Source organism: Rhinolophus sinicus, linkage group LG07 (genome assembly GCF_036562045.2).
Source record: "Rhinolophus sinicus isolate RSC01 linkage group LG07, ASM3656204v1, whole genome shotgun sequence".
NCBI lineage: Eukaryota > Metazoa > Chordata > Mammalia > Chiroptera > Rhinolophidae > Rhinolophus > Rhinolophus sinicus.
In genome coordinates this window covers 40,114,070-40,132,026 of record NC_133757.1, presented here as the reverse complement: position 1 = coordinate 40,132,026, position 17,957 = coordinate 40,114,070, and the positions used below count along the sequence as shown (strand labels likewise).

General features: G+C 39.0%; 1 protein-coding gene across 32 annotated transcripts in view; it reads left to right on the top strand.

Moving 5' to 3' along the window:
* ANK3 (ankyrin 3) overlaps positions 1-17,957 on the top strand; it is a 591,144-nt gene that overhangs the window by 491,860 nt on the left and 81,327 nt on the right. For 28 of the 32 annotated variants that reach the window (XM_074339473.1, XM_074339468.1, XM_074339475.1 and 25 more), the window contains 2 exons: positions 5,358-5,481; positions 10,448-10,550. In XM_074339473.1, coding sequence (XP_074195574.1) covers positions 5,358-5,481; positions 10,448-10,550 — 227 coding nt within the window. Of the gene's footprint in view, positions 1-3,356; positions 4,069-5,357; positions 5,482-10,447; positions 10,551-17,957 lie in introns of those variants that run through there. The other 4 variants (XM_074339469.1, XM_074339465.1, XM_074339449.1 and 1 more) reach the window with 2 other exon arrangements.

Here is a 17,957-nt window from a genome sequence, read left to right as displayed (position 1 = left end):
ACTAATCATACAATGCATTTTGGAGCTAACTCTAATTTATTAGGGATGCACTAGGCAACCAGTGTGTAACCTCTTGGCTTACCTTTGGACCTTCTCATTTCTCATTCTGCTGTGTTTCTGCTAATTATTACAATGTAACAACCCGTCTCTCAACTTGTTTGTTTAATTTATTATCTCCTATGGTTGTGTGAGTCAAATGGGCTCAGCTGGATTCTAGAGATCTTGCATGAGATTACAGTCAGATGGCAGGTAAGGCAGGCGTAACATGGCAGGATGTTCAGTGTGGTGTCTTCATTCAAAGGTCTGTCACCTCGGCTAGGATGACTGAAACAGCTGAGGGTTGACTGGACATCTGCCTGCCTATGCCATCTCTTTGGCTACCTTGAGCTTCTTTACAAACATGATGGTCTCAAGGTAATTAAATTTCTTACATTGTGATTGGCTTCCTCCGAACAAGAGACTTAGGCAGGCACCGCAAGATTTAGTTTAACTCAGACTCAAAAGTTATGCAAAATGACTTCTGCATTTTACTGCTCAAAAAATCAAGCTACCATGGCAAACACTTCTAGAAAACATAAACCTACATAAATACTTCTTAGTATGTGGAAAATTGTGGTTCTGATTATATATATATTAACTAAATATATCTGATGCTGTGTGAGTGCTGTCCATTAATACAGAGGGTGCCAAAAAATTATGCATATTTTAAGAAAAGAAAAAACTATTAAAATTGTAATACTCAATATATACCGATAACAAAAAATGACTACAAGTCACATTTGACTTTGGCAATTACAAGAGGTGCTCAAAGTGGTCACTTGCCATCAGTATAATTTTAATAGATTTTTCCTTTCTTAAAATGTGTATTATATTTTTTTGGCCCCCTCTGTAGAATTACCTTTCTTGGCTTATACACTCTTGTATAAGAACTGTTGCTCAGAGGCTGCCACTAATCAAAATATATTTGGATTATAGAATGTATTAGAGGCAATTAGTAAGTCACTCAATACAGTTTATCTCATTCCTTTCTAACCTTTGGTCCAGTAGTGTGTTTTACTATACAATAATTACAGAATATCTTATTTATTAAAAGGAGAATGAGTTAGTTTTGTTATTATTGTTCATTTATTCATTCATTTATTCAAGAAATATTTATTGAGTGTCTATGATGAGCCAGGCCCTGTGTTAAGTAATAGAGAGCAGGGAAAATTTGATGCACTTGTTGGATTTTTGCCCTTACCAGTATAAAGAGTAGTAATTTAAACACTGATCATATGAGTTCATGCATTCAGATGCTTGGGCACTAGAGAAAGCTGTGTTACAGAATAATAGTAACAATTAATGCTGATTAAACCCTTACTTTGTGCATTATTTCATTTAATCCCCCCAAGAGATCTTAGGATAGAGGCAGAGTTACTATCCCAATTTTGTAGAGGTTGAAACTGGGACTCAGAGTAAAGAGTGTCCCAAAGGTCACCTGATTAGTAAATGGTGGAACTTGGGTTTGAATCCACAGCACCTACTGTGCAAAAATGCATTAAAATAATACCATTGCCTGTTTTTCTAAATTTGTGCCTTTTAAGAAATGTTTTCACCCTTCTAAAATGGTAAATGCATAATTACTTAATGTCATAAGTCTGTTTTCATTAATCTTTGACCAAATGTATTGACAACTCCCACTCCCACCCTTGCCCCAGGTTTCTTTTGGTTTCACAGTGACCATTTCCAAAGTCTGTGAAGGAGGGGTAAAAAAGAATGGAAACTTAATTTAATTGACATTTGACAGTATAGCAGTCATCAAGCTTGACATGCCAAAAAGAGTGCTAAGCAGCTGTGGCATGTAGATGGGGGAAAAAAGAAAAGAAAAAGCGAAACCACCAACCTTTTTAATAAAAGCAATCATAAATTCAAAAAGATGTTTCTAGGCCCTGGCGTACAATATGCCAGGCCCATGAAAAATTTGGTTCCTAATCTAGGGGATCTCATCATCCACTGGTAATGACTGAACAGATGTTTCTACTGGCAGTACACATGAGGGACACCTCACTTAAGATGGTGCATGAGAGTGGAAGGAATTCTACAAAGAGTCAGAGATTGGAGAAATTACTCGGGTGAAAAAGAGCAAACGTTCCGTCAACAGAGTGTACCCTGCGTAATGGTTCAAAGTTTAAAGATGTTTAGGAATTCTAGGGACTGAAATAATTCTGTACAACAGAGAGCAGGGTGGGTGTGGAGAAGTGGCTAGAGAAAGGCTGGCCAGGAAGTCGAGAAGAAGGACCCTTTTCATTACAGTCCTTCTAAGGAAGTTTGAGCAAGTCATTGAATAAGACTGCTAAGTAGTTTGGATTGTGAGTGCAGTCGTGTAGTACAGATTCATGTTTAGACATTTTCTCCATTTTAACCATGACTTTCCATTCTTTACAGGATTGGAAATTATTATTTTCCTTGGGAATATTTTTCAGTAGTATGTACCAAGCATTAAAAATGGCTTCCCTTCTATTTCTGCATATTTATAATGTTGATTACAGCCATGCTGGTTAAATGAAAACACCAGGTATCATATTGTCTGAGTATTAGATGAGCCATTTATTTATTCATTCATTCATTCATTCATTCATTCATTTATGCATTTATACATTTATCCAGGAAAAACAACTCTGTTTCCTACTTCATCGGTTCTACAGAGTCACATTTCTGTATATTTAGGTAACAATCCTAGAGATAGATGCACTATCATGAAAAAGTGCTGCAAACCACTTACTTGGGCAAGGTAGCTTCAAACGCTTTACTTGTTTTCTAGCTTAAGTCTCCAGTTATTACCAGGAAAAGTGAGTGGAATTGCCTCTCCAGCATACCCAGATGAAGGATGCAGAAGTCCTGCTTAGTTTTTTCCCTCTGGGGCCAACATAAACAGGGCGGAGCAGCTGAGAGGGGAGGCCAGGAGTCCCAGAAAGAGGAAAACAATGTAACACCAAAGTGACAGAAACACCTCCTTGGTGCTGCCCTCTACCCATTGCAGCAAAGACCCCTCCAGCCCACCCTCTGCTTCTCTCTCCAGGGACCTCTCCAGGAACGAGAACCTGTCTGTTCCTTTGAATGTATTAAAGAGTTGAAAGAACGTTTACCAAAATAAAGCAGAATATCCACTTGCTTTTTCTAGCTTGTCTCGCTTCTGCTCCTTTCCTCAAAACTCTTGATAAAAAGCCGTAGTGGTGATGAGTACGTTCTCAAGAGCTTCTTGGAGAGTTATGGAAATCACTGCTGCTTCCCTCCGCCCCATAGTTTCACAATCTCAACTCAAGGGCAGGCCCTCCCTCTCTCTTTTTTCCCTCCTTCCACCTGACAGGGACCATAAATAACCGAGGCTCCTGGTGTTCCCAGTGGAGAACAAAGTTGAAAGTTTGCCTGGAGCTCCCTGCCACTCCCCGCCTGGGTCACTTCTTTGTTTTCTTCTCAAGTTTTTCCTCTACCTGGATTGGCCAGCTTTTCCTGCGTGTGGGAGAAGAGTCACCTCCTAATTAAATGCAGCACCTCGCTAGCTCGCTGGCTCTCCCAGGATTTAAGGCTGTCTCAGTTACCCGGGTAGGCACAGAGCACTGGTATCAAATTACCGAAAGTCTACACTCGAGCAGCCCTCATATTTACATACAAATAACTCCAGGGCTCGCATTTATGTCACCATTCGGTCCTGCTAGAGGCTTGCCAGAGGAGTTTCTAGTCCAATCAGAAGGAGCTTTAAAAGGATGTCTGCGGAGTGATCAAAAGGATCTTCATCTCAATTAAGAGTAGCCAGGTTTTGTTCCTTTTTTTTTTTTTTCGACTCTGCAATATTGGAAATCTTTGAACTCTAATGAGTAGGAAAAGATGTGTGATTCCTCAGTTGCCTACGAGGAGAGGAAGATGCTGAGAGGAACTCGACGGTGGTGGTGAAAACGGTGGCTACAACCCAGGGATTGGTTTGTTTGGGCTGATTTGGAGGTAGATTCTAAATCACTGCTTAAGGAATTCCTGGAAACATCAGGAAAACATCTGATCAGCCTGGCCTGGTGGAAATGGCTTTCCCACAGAGTAAGATCTTTCTTTAAGTTGTATTGGGTGTGCACTGTTTTTGTCTCGTTTGTGGTGAATGTGCAAGTAGCCTAGCTGTAAATAGTTACTTAAAATAATCTCTTGGTATACTGTGTCAGTACTCGGTTGCAATAGAAAGTTGATCTGTTTAGTTTTTACATTTGCAAAAACAGTAGTTGACAGTGTATTTTTAGACTTGATTGCTAGTTTAAAAGCTGAGCTCTTGTGGTTTCCTGCGTTTAAATGAATGGAAATGATAAACAGTACTGAGAAAGGAATCGGAAAATATAGCTGGAGCGGATGAATCACTTACCTTTGAGAAAACATAGTACGCTTTTGAAATCTCTCTCGCCCAGCCAAGCTTGTGTCCAGAAAGAGAATGAGAGTCATAAAAAGGGGATAGAGTGTGCCGGTTTGTGGAAGAAACTTTTCCACAGCCTGTGCTACACTTTGCGAAGGATGGGAACCAGGAACAATCCCAGAGGGCGAAAGGCATCTGGAAAACCTGCCCTGTCACTCTTGGAATGTGGTTTTTCCGTGTGAGGTCATGTCATGCATATGTAGCTAGTAAAAGTATTTTACATGATTAACTCTTTGTACGGATGGTTACGGAGCAATTCATGTAGTCCTTTCTTCCAACTGCTGAAACCCCCACTTGATCTCTATGGAAGGTAGAGCTGCTTTCCAAGTAGGTCTCAAGCACTGGGGCAGCTGGGCTGAGTTGTTAGTTTGATAGGTTTCGAAACCGTTGAAATTGATGTGTTCCAAGGTTCCCCAATTGCACAGTTACAGTTCAGATGAAAGAACTTGCTCGTTTCTTACATAAGGCCCGAACTGGAATCCTGTGTGTGAGAAAACTATTTAAATAAAACTCTGTTCGCTTCCCTCCTATAATTTCCAGAACGGTGAAGAAGAGGTAGTTTTTATTTTGCAATCAACGTCCATTCAAACAAGCTGCCCTCATCATGGTGAAGAAACTGACATAAAAGACCCTCCTTTCTGGTCAGCCGGGGCTTGAGAAGGGAAGGCGATGGGGGAAATGTTTTAAACTTGCTACTTAACACCAGGAACTCTTTCTGCCCTTGAAATTCACTCTTGAAATTACGAATTAACCTCTGCCTATACTTTTTCCTGCTGCACAGCAGTTACAAATATTATCCAGGGGAATAGGAGAACATAAATATGAGAGAATGGGTGATTTGCTGATGACCAAAGGAGCGGGTTTCTCCACAACAGACACATTTTCCAAAGGAAAGCTTCTGATTTGGGCTTGCTTTGTACATCTGCAGGTGAAGATGCCATGACAGGGGACACTGACAAGTATCTTGGGCCACAGGACCTTAAGGAACTGGGCGATGATTCTCTGCCCGCCGAGGGCTACATGGGCTTTAGTCTTGGGGCCCGTTCTGCCAGGTATTTCACTGTTGCTGGTTTTTTCATAGTTAATTTAAGACAACCATGATTTGTCATAAACCAAAGTCATTTTCATTTTTCGCCTTATCCCTTCCATGTGCTCTTTGGATGAGGATGTGAATTTGGTGAAATGTGCTCAATTCCAGTATACATGCTCCGCTATTTTTCTTTCATGGTTTTCAGTCCTTAATGTTGTGTGATTGAACATGTTGATTATTTGTTCTTTTTTTCCCCCCCACCTGGCAATCATGCTTTGAACTTAGAGGCAAAAGAGCTCACTGACAAAACTAGGAGAACCAATTTGGGATCCACATTTCAAAATTAAATTTTGTTCTGAATTGAAAGAAAAATATTACGTTCCAATAAGTAAGAAATATTTGTGTTGATTGTTCACTATTTTCTCTTCATTACTGAAAGAATAATTCATGATTGAGACTTAAAAGGTAATTTTGGTTAAAAAAATTACACAATGTTTATTAGAATTGTCTACCAACGGTTTGAGTATCTCTCCTAAAACTCTGCCATTAGTTTGTTTACAAACATGTTGGGAATGTAACACTGACTTACCAAGAGTCACAAACAGGAATGGTGGCAAATTTAGTCCTTAAAACTGAAGCATGAATCTTTTCTATTGGGAAAACCTTGACTGAAACTTATCTGACGCTGGTTGAAAGAAACAGGACGTTGTCCAGAATTTGGGGACTTCTTTCCCTGGTTGGATTAACAGCTTGTTTGCTGACAGTCAGGTTATTTTAAAGCTAATAATTAAACCACCTAAGCCAGAGCCCTGAGGATATTTTCCTATAGTTCAAGTATCTGTTGTAAAAAGTTTCATTGTCTAATAGTAAATGGCACTTCCCACAAAGTAAACCTGGGAGTTTATTCTCAGTGTCCTTGATGTAGTCAGTTTAGATACTGCATTGATGTTTTTCTTCCAGTTAGTCTTTTTTCAGTAGAATTTGGAACCTCGTGTAATTTAGTAGAATCTTTTATTTATAAATATATTTATAAAAGGCCTTAAAAATCTCATTGTAGCAGGTGTCATTAATAAGAAGGGGAAAATAACTTATTGAAACTATGTAATGTTTAGATAATCACAGATAGCAATAAGTTATAACTGAAAATATGCAGAATCGTAAAGATTCTCAAGGGAAAATTCTATTTAGAGATTTAATAGCTTTTGTAATCCAATAACTCATCCTCAGATAATATATAAAATGAATCAATCATTTGTATATAGAAAATTATAGCAGCTGACATCCAGTGAGAGATGAAACCAGAATATTGTATCATAATTTTTTCTCAAGACAGTTCTAAAGCTTTCACACTTCTGGTTTTGATTACACCATTATTATTATTTGTTGCTGCTCTATGTAATTCATTTTTTTTTTACATTAGCAACTCATGTTATGCTCAGAGGCAAATATAAAAGTAAAATCTATAAAGCCAATATATTTTTAAGGTATTGTTAGAGTATTGCCAAGTATGATATTCTGAGTGTAACATTTAAAGAGGATTACATTAAATGTGTAATTCATTCAACCATAACATTATTTTTCTTTTTTTCCTGTCTGATTTTTTTTTTTTTGCTTTCTACTTTTGTTTTTTTCCCTAAAAATACTTTAAAATAGTCCCAAGATCAGGTAAGAAAATACAGCACTTTTACAGTGTTCTCTGCCCTTCCCTGACTCATTTCTCATTTTTATTTTCGTCAGCATTGTGATGTGATGTGCTGTGATGGGCTGCAATGTGCTTTTTTTTTCCTGCTCAGCTTTAGAAAATCAGTTTTGTAATTCGGAGAAAATTAACTAGTAACTAAATGTATGATAAGAAATGTTACTTATGCAAAATTGAATACTTAAGGAATTTCTTTCCCTTAACAAAGTTTGCATAGTGCATGAAGGAACTGGAGAAATTTCACTGGACTTAAAAGAAAAATTCTTGAAGAGCTGTTTGTTTGCTGTTCTGTTTGAGTCGTGCTAGGTACATTAGTATAATTTTAGAATTTTGAGGCATGTGGTTTTCTAACACTTCCTGTATTTAACACTTAGGGTATACTGATGGCTACAAATAATATAATTGACCTTAGTTAAAAACAATTTAATGCTTTCCAGATCCCCATGCAAATAATGTCTAATTTTAGTAGCTGAAATTACTTCGATGTATTAAGGATTCAGAGTGAAGCTTGATGGATTTAATTGGCTCCATCTGTCTAATGTAAGTTGGTCTGGAACAATCAGGAGTAAGAACTTTAGATATATAAAATGAAGACCTTTTTAGGCCTTTTCATTGATTGTTCCCAATTCTGGGGTCTGTTCTGTAGTTGGCACTCACACATAAGTTGAAAGAAAGAGAGGATGTGTAAAACATATCAACAAATTTTAGACAGACTTTTAAAAACTGAAATTACAATGAGTATGTAATTAATTTTTAAAACTTTTAAGTATTTGTCTACATATACAACAAAACTGTTCTCACGTACTACCCGTATTAATATACACCACAGGAACCATAACTTAAAGAAAGGACTGTCCGGTACAGAATGGAACGTCCCAGTGCCTCTCGAGTCGTGTCACTGGGCAAAATAGAACCTTGCTCTGAGTACTCACAAGTTGCACTGTCTAATCGTGCAGCCCCTGGTGACAGCTATTTAGATTAAAACAAGTTAAAATTAAATGAGGTTAAAAATTCAGTTCTTCAGTCACTAGCCACATGTCAGGTGCTCAGTAGCCACATGTGGCCAGTGGACAGGGCAGATTTAGAAGATTTAGAACGCGTCCATCAATGTGAAAAATTCTGTTGGACAGTGTTGAGTTAGAGAATAGGAAGAGAATTCCTGCTTTTAGAAAACTTATGTTGTATCTGAAAGAAGGTAAAGGGGCTGGAATCAGGAATAACAGAAAGAAATGTTTGCAACTGAAATAGGAGAGGGAGAAAAGGGAAGGGTTATGTATGGGTCATAAGATTGGCACAGAAGGCCTGACTGTGCAAGCAGTCAGTCATGTGACTTACTAGGTAAACTCCATGCAGGGCTAATGCTTGCTTTTTTTCCCCTTCTGTATCCAGTTTCTAATATTGTGACTAGCTCCTATTAGTCACTTAGTAATTATTTGCTGAATGCACTAAATAATGACTCTATAGAATGATTATTTGGGGGTCGGAGATTCTCCCCTAGGATTCTGGTGAAAGCTAAGGCTCTAATCCCAGAAAAATATACCCACCCCTTTGTGTAGACACTTACAATTATGCCTGTAATTCAGGGGCCTCTATATATTGATATAAAAATACCCACTTTGGGGTAATTTTTAGTATATAGGATGTCCAGAGGGGAAAAGAATCCTTCCTTATGTACATCTTCTTTGCTCTTTTCCCTGTCAAGCACACAGGGCCAAGGCTAAAGTCTGACTGAGTCTACTGGTAAGGATTCAAGTAGCCAAATTTAGATTCAGACAGGTTATTACTTACATAGGCAGTGACAGATGCCAACTTCCCTTGCTCCTTGTGCCCTGTACCAAAAAAGAGGACACCAAAACAAAAGGGGCTGTATGTCTGCCATAGTAGCTGTGGGATGCCCCATTGCTAAGGAGCCAATTCTAGCCTGCAGCTAAGCGGTTTCATGTTCTGCAGCTCTATGCCAAGAAGGACAGGGCAGGAAGCCTCAGGAGGCAATGAAAAGCTGTCTCCTGACAGCCTACCATGACAGGTGAGATAGGGAGGCGAGTGGGAGGTGGCCTGAAGCAGCTCCTCACAAGCCTCCATCGTCTGTGTTCCGGAATGCTCACAAGGTGTTCTGCCAAGGCTCAGATTAGCTGTAGTCCCCATCAGCCTGCATGTCCTATGTGATACGGCAGGGTTAGCAGGGTCCCTTCCTCTATTGCTTTTTGTTTTAATTGAGATATAATTGACGAAGAACGTATGAATTTCAGGTATACCACATAATGGTTTGAAATATGTATATACTGCGAAATGGTCATCACAATAAGTCTAATTAACGTCCCATCACTACACATAGTTACAGTTTTTCTGATGAACTTTTAAGATCTACTCTCTTAGCAACTTTCAAACACACTGTGTAGTATTATTAACTAGTCACCATGCTGTACATTACATCCCTGGGACTTATTTATTTTATAACTTTTATAGCTGGAGTTTTGTACCTTTTGACCACCTCCACCGATTTCACTCCCCCCCCCCCACACACACACACACATATCCCTGTTGGTTTTTAGTTTAGAGGTTAATGTGATGAGTGGCATTTCAGGACATAAGGGGGCTTACATAGCCCCTGGGAAGTTCAAGGGCTATGTAAAAGATTTGAGAGTGGCTGGAAAGGAGAAGCATAGTAGGAGAGACGAAGAAAAGAGTAGAGCAAGGAAGGACAAAATAACCACAAATGGAATGGCCAGAAAGACGGTGAAGATCATGTAAGGTATATTCATAACACTGCTTCCTTCTTGATGTTTTCCATGAGTAGCAACTATAAACTTCTCATCAGTTAAACCCATATCCAGTTCCCAAAGACGTTTAAACAGAACCATTTATAGCCGACATAATTCTATTTAATAGTGCAAGCTAGATAGATATGGACCAGAAAGAGAAGAGACCCTAATATAGAAGATCTTACCATAGAAAAAAATCTCAAATAATCAAATTACCTACAGTCATCTGGTTCTGCTCAATTGTCATGTTGGTTCTGCTGTCACAGTGAAACATCCAAAGTTTTCATGCATTTCATCTTCAACACCGATTGGCCTCATGTTAAACAAACTCTGATCATGAGATTGTCTAGAGCTGAAGAAATTTCCTCAAATATAAGGAATTTTACTTTTGATGATGTCTTTTCCAGAACAACTTTTGTTGATATTTTTAGCCATCCTGCCTGCTCTTAAAGGTGCATGCATTAATTTTCTTTTGTTCATCTCATCATCACCTACCACTCTTGAATGGTTAACTGTAAATACAACAGCCTCCGCTCCTTCAGTTCGGATAGGTCTTACACCTTGAACAGAAGCTCCTATGCCCGGGACAGTATGATGATCGAAGAACTCCTTGTGCCATCCAAAGAGCAGGTATGCATTCTTTTAAAAATATTCTTTGATTGTGAAACTTGGATTTGTATGTTTGAATCAAACTCTTTTTCCCATGACAGCGACTGTATTTCTGTATGTTTGATTTTGCATTTGTAAATCTTCCTGTTCTGCCAGTTAGAGAAAAAATCAGTTGTACCATAAACAGAACTAGCCCTCTCTCTTCTGCAGGTGAGTCCCTAAAGTCCCACAGAGAAACTCAGAAAGTCCGTCTCATGTCTAGGTCAAATCTATTTCCATTTTTTAAAAAAAGACAGTTAGTTAATAATTGGTAGCTAAGGTTGCTGACATCCACATGAATGTTTGAATATGCTAAACAAACTATGTATGCATGTTAGAATTTGCTACAGTTGGTTTTAGCAAGTAGTTAAGAATTAGATTGGTCGTGTTTTGATCCCTTACTTTCAAAGCTGCCTGTAATGGACTTTCTCAGGATGTGATACTATTTTGCTTTCTACCAGAATCTCTCTTAGGTTCATTTGGTGTTGGTGCAATTTCTTCCAGTAATTGTGGCTGAGTAGATATTAGTTTAATACAAGAAGTCCCAACAACATAGTCCTGCTCAAGATGGTTTCTTATTCTAGGTACACATAATACCTGGTTTTTAATTTGCAGTCATGAGTTGATGATAGATGAAACTGTTTGGACCACAAAACTAATTTTGAAGGTGGCTTATAATATTTAAACACGTAAGTGATTGGTGAAATCATGCTAGACTTATTTATTCACAGCACAGTGAAGGTAAATTGGAGCACATGCGTAAGTGATAGTCACATCATCACCAAGTTAGAAGTTAAGCAGTGGACAGTCAGATTTTTGGGGTGCCCACGTGTCTGGAGATGCTGATTTCCAGACATAGAGATGTACATTGTATTTCACAAGGACCTATAACACGTATTGTATTTCTTTACACTCTCTAGAACATTCTTAGCAAGCAGGCCTTACAGAGATGAATACAGTGGCTATTCAGTGTTTGGTCAGACAGAAGCATCCTTTGTGGAGTGATTATAGGTGCCGTAGCATGTCCTGGTTTAAGTGGGTGTTAGCACAAGAGAAATCACTTGTCTTAAATATTGAAGCTAAGCTATTGCGTGTAAGATGTTGCCCAGATATTGGTCGAGATTTTCTGAGGAACTCTCCATTTGGTGGGCTATGGTCCTTGTCCTAATCACGTAATCCTGAACTCTCCGTGTTACGAGTTGAAATGACATGTTATTAGTGGATATGTTGTTAATAATGGAGAAATGGAGAAATAATGGAGAAATGCTTTTTATTCTCTATGCCTTGAAGAAACCCCACAAAACTTATAAAATTTCAAGTGAGAAGAGATTCCTTGATTATCAGTGACATTTTGCTCTCATGTAAATAAAACGTGCCTAGTTCTAGAATGGAATAGCAAATCCTTGATTGAATGTAATGGTGGTTTGTTTATATTTCTGAATATATACTCACTTTGGGGCAAGGGCCTGAAATTGGGGCTACCACAGCCGTCATCACCATCACCAGTCGTATGACCACCATAGTTACACTACCTCTCAATTTCGGCACATCGCCTTGAAGTGTAATATAAATGTCTGTGATGCTACAAGGCTACCGACAGGCTTCTCACACCATTCGTTACATGTCAGCTCCTACCAAGACCTGCTTACTTGGGTGGAATGGAGGGACAACATTTACTCAAAATGCAGGATTTCTGAAAAGAAATCAAGGGTAAAAAGAACTTTTGAGGTAAAACTGATCTTTTGTTCAGTTTGTTGTGCTTCGCTTTCAAAAGCATCTCTGCAGATGTCACACTTCTGTAGACCAGTCAGAGGAAAGGAGACCTTAGTACATCTTGAAACCTTTACAAAGAAATCTTAAGTTGAGAACTACAGAAGCAGGAAGTTGCTTTCTTTAATGACCACAGAGAAGCCCACGGTCTGACAAGCATTCCGTGAGGAATGAGCATGTTTCATGAGCATATAACCTTATTCCTGGCCACACAACCTCGTGATAAATTCACCAGAGACTGAAAAAAAAAATATGAAAGGCATAAAGACATTTTAGGGACAATTCAGGGCATTCAAAAATGTACTGGCTATACTATTAGGAAATTTGTTAATTTTCTTAGTAGTGATAACAGTATTGAAGGTATACAGGGGACTGTCTCTGTTCCAGGGGTGTGCATGCTCTAGTTTTAGGAATGAAGTAATCGTAAAGTCAGCCATTTCATTTCTAATGGATCAGCAAAAAAATAAAAAATAAAAAAATAAATGGGGGTGGGGGTAGAGAGAGTGCAATATGACAAAATGTTCATTGATGAATCTAGGTGGAGTTTATATGGTTATTCCTTACACCTTTTTTTCAACTTTTTTATTTCTGTGAATGAGTACCTTCAAAATAAAAACTTGGAGGAAATGGGAAAACAAATTCCGAAAGAGGTGTATTCACCTAGTTAGTCCCTAGTCTGTCTTTTGTTATAAGAGAGAAAAGGCTAATTCCTCAAAAGAGGCTTTCAGAGGGAGAGTCCAGTTACACTGTGCAAGACTAATGAGAAGCATTTACTTTAGAACTCATTTACACACTTTGCAATTAGAATTAAGAACAAAAATTACTGTCAGATTTAAAGTTCCCTTTCATTACCCAGTTAAAGATTCTTTGATAAGTTCAGGCGAAAAATGAATAAACATGAACTCTCCTCAAGCTCCTGTTTTTCAACAAGCATAGACGTCACCCACACAAAGCTTAGTTGCCTCTGTATTGTCCTCTGCTGACTGATCACTTTGTCCAGGAGCCACAGTGAAAGAACAATTGCGACCCAGGACAAGTCACACTGTCCCATCACCCCACGCTCCTAAGAACTTGTGCTGGTTGAAGGCAGGTGTGAGGCCAGAGCTGGTCCCCACGCCTGTTGGGCCTTTATCAGGATTAGTGTGTAAACCACTTAATCAGGAGCGGGCTTTTTTTTTTTTTACGGTGATACTGGGTTATCCATGAACTCGTTACTCTTTCAGCTTTCCTTTGCCCTGCAATCAATTAATTATGTAAATAAATCATGTCTTGCATGTGTCAGAAGATCTTATTTAAAGCCAGTGACTCAGTCCTCACTGCTTTTGAGAATCACCTGGTGAACTTTTAAGAAGACGATTGCTCAGTTCCTGATTCAGGGGGCCTAAGAGGAGCATGGGATTTTTAAATGCACCCAAAGTTGAAAGCCATTGATTCCTAGTGGGAGTTCTTAATAGGGAGGCCTACTTTGGAATCATCAGTGGCTCTTTGAAAAACAATGTGCCTACAGTATCAGAATCTCCCTAACGGAGTAACTGGGCACCTGTGTTTTTTAAAGCTCCACATGATTCTGGGATGTACCTCCAGTTAGGAACCACTGATGTAAAGCCACTCTGGCTGGGATCTTGTATATTGGTCAGTGAACATCTAATGGACTTGTTTCATAAGCTCAGATTTGTGTCTGTCAGGTTGTCTTAGAGCAATGTCTGTGCTTGGAAATATTCCTTTCCAAATAGGAGGTAATAAAGAAAAGGGATGACTGAAGCCCTGACACCCGGTTGTCTAAGATGAATATGATAGACTGGTTCCTTCATTTCGTCTGACATAATCATTGAGAGCAACTGCCTGGTATGGCGTATGATCCAGGCCAGCCAGGCCCCATTATATCAATGGAGCACTATTCATTAGACCCCATAAGTGTCAGGAGATATGGTGGTGATGCTTATGTTAATGGTGGTGAAAACAGCCAATTTGGAGCTCCCGCTATGTGCCAGGCACTATTGTAGGAATTTCACCAATATTCACTCATTTACATTTCACAAAAACCCTATGAGCTAATTTCTTGGCTCCATGAAAAAGATGAAGAAACTGAAACACTGACAGCTTAAGTAATTCTTCCCAGGGGACACAGCTGGTAAATGGCAGAGTCACTGGCCATCTGGCTCCCGGTTGCCTCCTTTTAACACCACTACACTGCACATCTGCATCGCTCAGTGTCAGGGTGAGAAGCCAGCAGAGCCCAAGGACTTGGCGCTCTATCCTCCAGAATCTCACACTTGTTAATATTCTTACTATGGGTGTGGTACCCTCATTTTTATCCATTTTTAGCCTGAAAGATTATGTTTAGACTTGTGTTCTTCATTATGCTTCTTTCCAATTCTAATAAGAAGTTCTTAATGTGTTTTAAAAGAAACTGACAACTATTCAGCAACAAGTTACGAAAATTTTGGAGAAAATCATTCTGATAAAAATTATGACATGCAAGGCATTAAAGGAATGGAAATATTTGACCTTTACTTGGATATGAGATAGAAGGCCTGATAGAGGTCTAAACATACTTTGCAGGCTAACGAATTAGTTATACTTCCTTTGAATGACCCTAGAAGTAGTTGTAAGACCAAGGGATATATACTAGAGGCAGAAACTTTTAATTTCATTGTAATTTCTGGTAGTTATTCAAAGATTGGAGAAGAGCAGAAATCACTTAGGGACGTGGGTTGTCTTTGCCTGTATGTACCCATTCTACTTTCATCGGGTGGCAGTCACAGGATCTGATGGTCAAACCTCTACCCACATTCATTTCTCTGTCACTGTAGTTTAGTAGAGGCTGAAATCCCTCCCTCCCCTCCAAGGTTGGATCCAAAACCTGGCCATTCAGAGCATTCCTTTGCCTGGGTTACAATAATTACTTTAGGGTGAAATATAAAATCTTAGCCAATCTAGAGAGACTCAAATTTGAGACTTTGTCCAGCCTTTTGGGGGTTGCTAAGCTAAAGATTATGTTAACCCAAAGTGCTGGGGGTGGAGCATGAAGACAAACTGTCCCTACCATCTTTTGAGCCCTGGCTGGATTCAGCCCTTCCAGAAGTTAGGACCACCCAGACTTTCCTACTGTACAAACCAGTCAATCTCAGTCTCCCCCCACTCCCGGAGAGGTGTCTTAAGCCAACTTAAGGCTATATGTTCTCAGTACTATATCCGTGTTGTTGGTGGTGGTCAAACCTGGCTTAAATAGCCACATCTCAAGGGCAACATGGAAGATTTGGTCTTCTAGCATCTTAAAATGCCTTCAACCTTGAGATTCTCTTATTTTATGTTTTCTCTCTAGACCTAAATCTAACTTTAACAAAATAAAAAGAAAATGAGCTATGATTTACGAGAATGGCTCTAAACTTGGATGTTTCCAAGCAAAAACTTTTAGAAAGGCATTCTTTGCCATTTGATCACTAAGGAATGAGCACCTTACATTTCCTTTCAGCCCTGTTGCTACAGGGACAGTACTTCAATGAAAAGAGAGAAATGGGGCAGCTGTGCTGCCCTGTCCCTCTCTGATTAGATTTGCTTCATTTTGCAGACTTCCCCTTTCAAATCAGATTTACCCAGGTGGTTTATGCCTAAGGGAACAAGTGGCAGGGCTTCAAAGAGCAACTAGTTGAGAAGGTTTAACTGAAGCAGTGTGTAAGCAGTGCATTGGCTGTTTGAATGGTATCTGTGGAGAACATTCTGTAGTCATATTGGAGACCTCGTTATAGCTTCCACTTAACCCAGATGCAGCTGTCACATCTTCCACCCCGTAACTCTTCTCTTATACTCACAGCCTAGAAGTCCAGATCCTTTCAGTTAAACTTGGTCTTTTTTGAGACTAACGATGATCTCATGTATATTCAGTCATATGTTTTGCTATGTACTACTTGATATATTAGCAAGTCATGTGCGTATTGAAGGATCCTTCTGGAGAAATTGCACATTTATTTTTTCACCTAGGCAATTTTCAATTACCTTAGTAAGAGAAAAGGAAAAGAATGCCTAATCCAAAAGTCTGGTTATGCTAATAGTTTTCCTCCTCTACCTCTCAAACCCAATACACACACATACACACGTGCACGCGCTCCCTGACGCACTCACAGCCCCTCTCTCCCTCCCACAGGCTCTCTTCCCCCACATCAGCAAATTAACCTTATTTCTTTTGTTTAAGCTAATTTCTAAGGGACTCTCAGAAATGTGCTTGGTGGCAGAAAGTAGCCAGCCTGGGATTAAAGATTTGCTAGAGATAGTCCCCTGGAAGATAAGCACCTTTGACCAGTGATATTTAATATGCTGCTTTTTCTCTTCAACATGCTTTGCCAGCATTGCTCAGGTGATCTATTCAACACCTCTGGAAGATTGGTCCGTGAGATTACACATTTTTTTTAAGGCAGAGAAGTTGGTGTTGTGACTTTCTTAAGGTCGTATGGTTAGTTTAGACACCTTGAGCTGGATGTTAATGTGCTAACACTCTCAGCTTCCACCCTGACCTTGATTCACCTTATTTTGTTGAAGTTGATAGCTAAATTATCTTGAAATCAATCAGATTTGGAAATCCTAAAGAACCTAGCTTCATTATGGTTTACATTCTAATCTCAAATAAGTCTTCAGAGGTAATAAATAATTGACTTCGAGAAAAGATATACTTTAGGGAGAAAAAAAGACCTGCTTTAGTAAACCTTTAATTTCTATTTTATTTTGCTCCTGCAACCAGGTTTTCTCTTATGGAATCCAATTTTTAAGTTGTAGAACATGATCTTTTGATATATCAATTTATATATACGTTGTGAAATGACTTCCACAATCAAGCTAATTAACATACCCATCACCTCCAGTAATTATTTATTTTGTGTGTGGTGAGAGCACTTCAGAGCTAGTGTTTTAGCAAATTTCAAGTGTATAATTCATTATTATTAACAATAGTCACCATAATGTACATTAGGCTTCCAGAATGTATTCATCTTATAACTGAAAGTTTATACCCTTTGATCAATATCTCCCCTTTTTCTCCACCACCACCTCAGATTCTGGTAACTATTCTCTTTTACTATGAATTAGACCTTTTTTTAAAGATGGAATCCATTTCTTAAAAGAATATTTCCAAGTAGTAGTGCTGGATGTCCAAACCGACCTACTGCTATCTATTTCTGTAGCAGTTTGCCATTTCTTTCACTCAATATCCACCATTGGTGACAGTAATTATAATACTTAGTGCAGTATCTGCCACAACATTTTATTAAATGGATCTTCTCATCTCATGCTTTCAGCCACCTGATGGATTAGGTATTATCATTACTATTAACTCTTTACAAAGAGACTGGTGTTGAGAGGAGCATTTCCCTTGTCCAGTGTCCCATTAGGTGACATTAGGTGGTAGAAGTGAGAATAGATTAGGTCTGGTGGCTGCTTAAACCCATTCTGCTGCTGACCACTACGCCTCAGGGCCACTCGAATAAATTAAATACGGCAGACCTGAGTAAAGCATGCTCATCACGAGGAAGTTGGTCACTTTCATATTAATTGGATCATTCCATTCTCACAGTGAATTTGGGCAGTTACTAGTATTATCTGCCCATTCCCCTAATTTAGAAATGGCGG